The sequence below is a fragment of the Carex rostrata genome, chromosome 15, assembly GCF_964058835.1.
Source record: "Carex rostrata chromosome 15, lpCarRost1.2, whole genome shotgun sequence".
NCBI lineage: Eukaryota > Viridiplantae > Streptophyta > Magnoliopsida > Poales > Cyperaceae > Carex > Carex rostrata.
The window spans coordinates 6532130-6536609 of NC_135932.1; the positions used below are offsets into that span (position 1 = coordinate 6532130).

Sequence of the window (4480 nt, forward strand, 5' to 3'; positions counted from 1 at the left end):
GCTATTTTTGATGGTAGTATTTCTGAGGGTAGCGCACGGAAATGACGATTTTGGGGCTTTTGTCAAGGGTAAGCCGACGAAAAAAGTCATATTTTGATCCATGGAAAAAGTGAGAATTCTAGTAATGTCAGGAGATTCTGGACCATCCAAAAAAAGTGATATTGTACCTATTTTAAATAGTAAAAAAATTCTAAAAAATATAAAATTTAGTCTCTAAGTATATTCTATTATGAATATCATGTTGAACGGTTTGGATCGACTTTTTGGACTTTGAAAAACAAAGATAAGAATGTGACAATAATTGAAATACAAAACCATGATGCATTTGAACTATTCTCAATAGTAAAATAATTTTAATATTTATCTCGAAATATATTTTTATATGAAAATAAAATTTAACAATTCAGATCAGATATTAAAATTTAAAAAATAAAATTAGAAATTCATAGCACAAATTGATACCAAATATTTATCATGTAGTCTAACTATTTTTTTTTATTCCTACGATAATATCGATGTCCTTTTCAAAGATAGAATTTCTCCAAGTACATCCAAATAAGATTTTTATCGCAAAAAGATTCGGCAACTACACTACATAAAGAATAACCGTCATTTAATTTGAACCTCTTATTGGACCCTAATAGATCAGTCCAAGCAAGATCGCTCTCTAGTAGTCAATCTTTAGTCAAATATATTCTTTTGTTTTAGTATATTTTGAACAGAAATAAATATCTTTTCGAACTATAAAAAATATGTATAATGATAATTACGATTGCAGCTGTAAGTTAACAAAAAGAAAACAATCACAAAAATGCATTTAAGAGTTATATTATACTTTAAAAAAAATATATTCTTTTGTTTTAGTATATTTTGAACAGAAATAAATATCTTTTCGAACTATAAAAAATATGTATAATGATAATTACGATTGCAGCTGTAAGTTAACAAAAAGAAAACAATCACAAAAATGTATTTAAGAGTTATATTATACTTAAAAAAATATATTAAACACACGTCATTTCGTTTCAATCTTCTTTCTGGACCCAATCAGTCTAAGCAAGGCCGTTCTTTAGTCAAATAAAAACAAAATTTGTTTCAGTTTATTTTGAACATAAATAAATATATATTTTCGAAAGATAAATAAATAACGTGACAAAATTAAAGTTTGAAGGCTTAATATTTGAAATTAGGGTACGTTCGGATGTGTTTGGGTTAGCACTAACCCAAAAATAACACCAGATCAGAGTGCTATTTCATATTGATAAAGTCAGATATATATATCTATGTTAAAATCAACTTAATATAAAAAATATCATTAATTAATTACTATTAAAACTTTTGATCAAGTAAAAGTGTAAAATTGTGTAGGATTAACGATACAAAAAGTTATTATATACTAATAAAAAAAATTCAATTACTCTAGTGGTTAGCATAAATGGAACAACTCTTTTTCTTCATAAGTTAGCAAGATAACTTCCTCATATCCATGTTATTGTATATGCAGCAGCGTATCTATGTATAGCTTAATTAGGGGTGCTTAGCCATCCTTATAATCTAAAATTTGATAATGTATATTGAAATTTTACCTGACCGAGTAGAATTGAATCGGACAGTCTGAAAAAGGAATTTTTAACTTGGCACGCATCTCAAAGCTCAAATAATACTGTCCCCTACTGCCATTCCGATCACACACTGGCTGAAATTAAATCTGGGTCGTCCATTTCAATTGTGTTGAGTCGTCGGGTACCTGGGAGGATACGGATCCCTTAACCACTATATATATATCCACCGCTACTGAGCTGATCTCCTGCCACTCTTTACTATATGGACTCTAATCCTTCTTTCCCTCTTCTGCTATTCTCTATTTTTCTCTGTCTCCTCATTCTTCTTATTTTCAAGTCCAAAACAAATCACTCAAAACCTATTCTAAGGTTCCCTCCAGGACCATGGCCTCTACCTATTATTGGAAACATCCACAATATTATCGGGTCACTCCCGCATCGTACGATGCGAAACTTATCAAGGCAGTTTGGACCACTTATGCTACTTCACCTCGGGGAGACCCTGACCATTGTAGTCTCCTCGCCCGATGCCGCCAGAGAAATCATGAAAAACCATGACATCAATTTTGCGTCACGTCCTATCACCCCTACCATGGATATCCTAACTTTTGGTGGGAAGGGTATTGGTTTTCCTCCCTACGGGGAATACTGGCGACAGGTGCGCAAAATATGTGTTCTGGAGTTACTAAGCACAAGACGGGTCCAATCATACAAGTCAATACGGGAGGAAGAAGTTTGCAATCTGATAAAATATATCTTTTCATGTTCATCTCATTGCGAACCTGTCAACCTTAGCAAGAGGCTAGCATCACTGGTAAATGATATTATTACAAGGGCCATTATTGGAAGCAAGTGCAAGAATCAAGATGTGTTTTTGCGAGAGCTTGACAACTTAGTGCAGCTTGCCTCAGGCTTCAATTTAAATGATTTGTTTCCGTCATCTTTGCTAGCAAGATTGGTAAGCACAGCAGCGAAAAAGGCAGAGAGGTCCCAACAGATAAGAAGTCGCTTCTTAGATGATATAATTGAGCAGCGCATAGAGAGAAAGACTGCCAGAGAGGGAGAGGTGGAGGATTTGCTAGATGTTTTGCTGAGGTTGCATGATGAGGACACGCCTACTAATCCTCTTGACATGGAAACTGTCAAAGCTGTGATCCTGGTGAGCACTATCTATTACTCGTCTAAAAGCATGCATACAGCATACATATAATAAACCTGATTTAAATTAATTCAATACTAGCATTTATTTGCATATATACAAACTTTTACTCAAATAAAATATTCATATGCAAACTGGAGTTGGCTATTTTCAAATTTGGTACTTATACAATACTTTGTGAAAACTGAAAACCGCATAATGAAATATATAATATTGATCTAAATTAGGCAACAATATTTAATTTAGGAATCACTTGATCAAGAAGTTTATTTTAGTATATCACAAATACTATGGTAAACAAGATCCAAGTCCTGAAATTTCTGCGATGGTTCAGAGTGGAAGTATTGAAAATTTCAACTGACATAGCTGAAATTGACCGAAATTGTATGCATGTTAATTAAACTTTGCAGGTACATGTACCAAATCACCAGTACGTCATCCTATCTATCACATTTGTTAGCATTTTTCTTCAATTTTCAGGATCTTTTTGGAGCAGGTACTGAGACTTCATCAACAACAATAGAATGGGCAATGTCAGAGCTCCTTAGGAATCCCACAACTATGAAAAAGGCACAGTCGGAAGTACGCGAACTTCTCAAGGGAAGCACACAAGTATCTGAGGCAGATCTAGACAACCTAAATTACTTGCATTTAGTCATCAAAGAAACACTGAGGCTACACCCACCTGTTCCTCTTCTTCTTCCAAGACAGTGCCGAGAGGCATGTCGCATCTTTGATTATGATATAGCCGAGGGAATGACTGTGTTAATAAATGTTTGGGCAATAGGTATGTTTGTTTTAAAGTACTGTGCAACCAATACATTTTTCAAAAAGGCCTTAATTATTATACCATATATAAGTTTTCTAGTAATTATTTAGCTGATACGGTAGGGACCCTCATGATGTCACACTTAATACTTTATTTGTGATGCCTCAATTTAGAGATTGTAAACAATTTTCAAAGTACTCTAAACAAATTGGAAAGTCTTAAAGGTAATGTAATAAAAATCTTATATTATATTTATACACTTCTTACAGGTCGAGATCCAAAATACTGGGAAGATCCAGAGGAATTTAAGCCAGAAAGATTTATGAACAGCGGCACCGATTTTAAAGGAAATGATTTCGAGTTTTTACCTTTTGGATCAGGCCGAAGGATGTGTGCCGGTGTGTCCTTAGGCCTTGTCAATACAGCATTGCCACTTGCTAGCCTCCTTTATCATTTTGATTGGAAACTTCCTGATGGATTGAAACCAGATGAAATCGACATGTCAGAGTCATTTGGTATCACCGCTAGAAGGAAAACGCCACTTCTGTTGTATGCGGTGCCGCACAAAACAAATATTGGGGATACATGAGTTAGCGTGTCTCATTAGATAGAACCAGATATTTTTTCTTTGGGTTGTTTCTCGATGTGTTTTAAGTGGCGCACACAACGCGCGTATTAGATGAAATGTTTGAATTCCTTAAAAAAAAAAGCAGGAGTCCTAGGAGTGCCTGTACAAAAGTATAATTATCATTGCCCAGACGCCATGACATTTGGTTTGTAATGAAATAAGAGTTCTCATAAGGAAATCGACGAACAGCTTCTGGGCAAAAGCAAATTACGACAATGAATTCACTCATAAGTTATAACATGACTTTTAGCACTCACCCGGTGCCAACTAAAATAACCAATGAAAGGGAGATGAAATCAATATAGCATATACAGAAAAACATGGAACTTTCAAGGGTTTTCCAGGGTTTGAGTTGCATTCCT

General features: G+C 34.3%; 1 protein-coding gene across 1 annotated transcript; it reads left to right on the forward strand.

Moving 5' to 3' along the window:
* The first annotated feature begins 1771 nt into the window (after nucleotides 1-1771).
* On the forward strand, nucleotides 1772-4250 carry LOC144565940 (desmethyl-deoxy-podophyllotoxin synthase-like). The gene is made up of 3 exons (XM_078315787.1): nucleotides 1772-2721; nucleotides 3202-3508; nucleotides 3760-4250. Exons 1-3 carry the CDS (start codon nucleotides 1825-1827, stop codon nucleotides 4077-4079), a joined length of 1524 nt encoding a protein of 507 aa, XP_078171913.1. The 5' UTR covers nucleotides 1772-1824; the 3' UTR covers nucleotides 4080-4250.
* Nucleotides 4251-4480: the final 230 nt, after the last annotated feature.

Bases quoted from the DNA above. Each gene is read 5' to 3' on its own strand.
- LOC144565940 (XM_078315787.1), top strand. From the start codon at position 1,825: ATGGACTCTAATCCTTCTTTCCCTCTTCTGCTATTCTCTATTTTTCTC. The intron at 2,722-3,201 runs GTGAGCACTATC...TTCAATTTTCAG, and splicing joins CTGTCAAAGCTGTGATCCTG to GATCTTTTTGGAGCAGGTAC. The intron at 3,509-3,759 runs GTATGTTTGTTT...CACTTCTTACAG, and splicing joins AATAAATGTTTGGGCAATAG to GTCGAGATCCAAAATACTGG.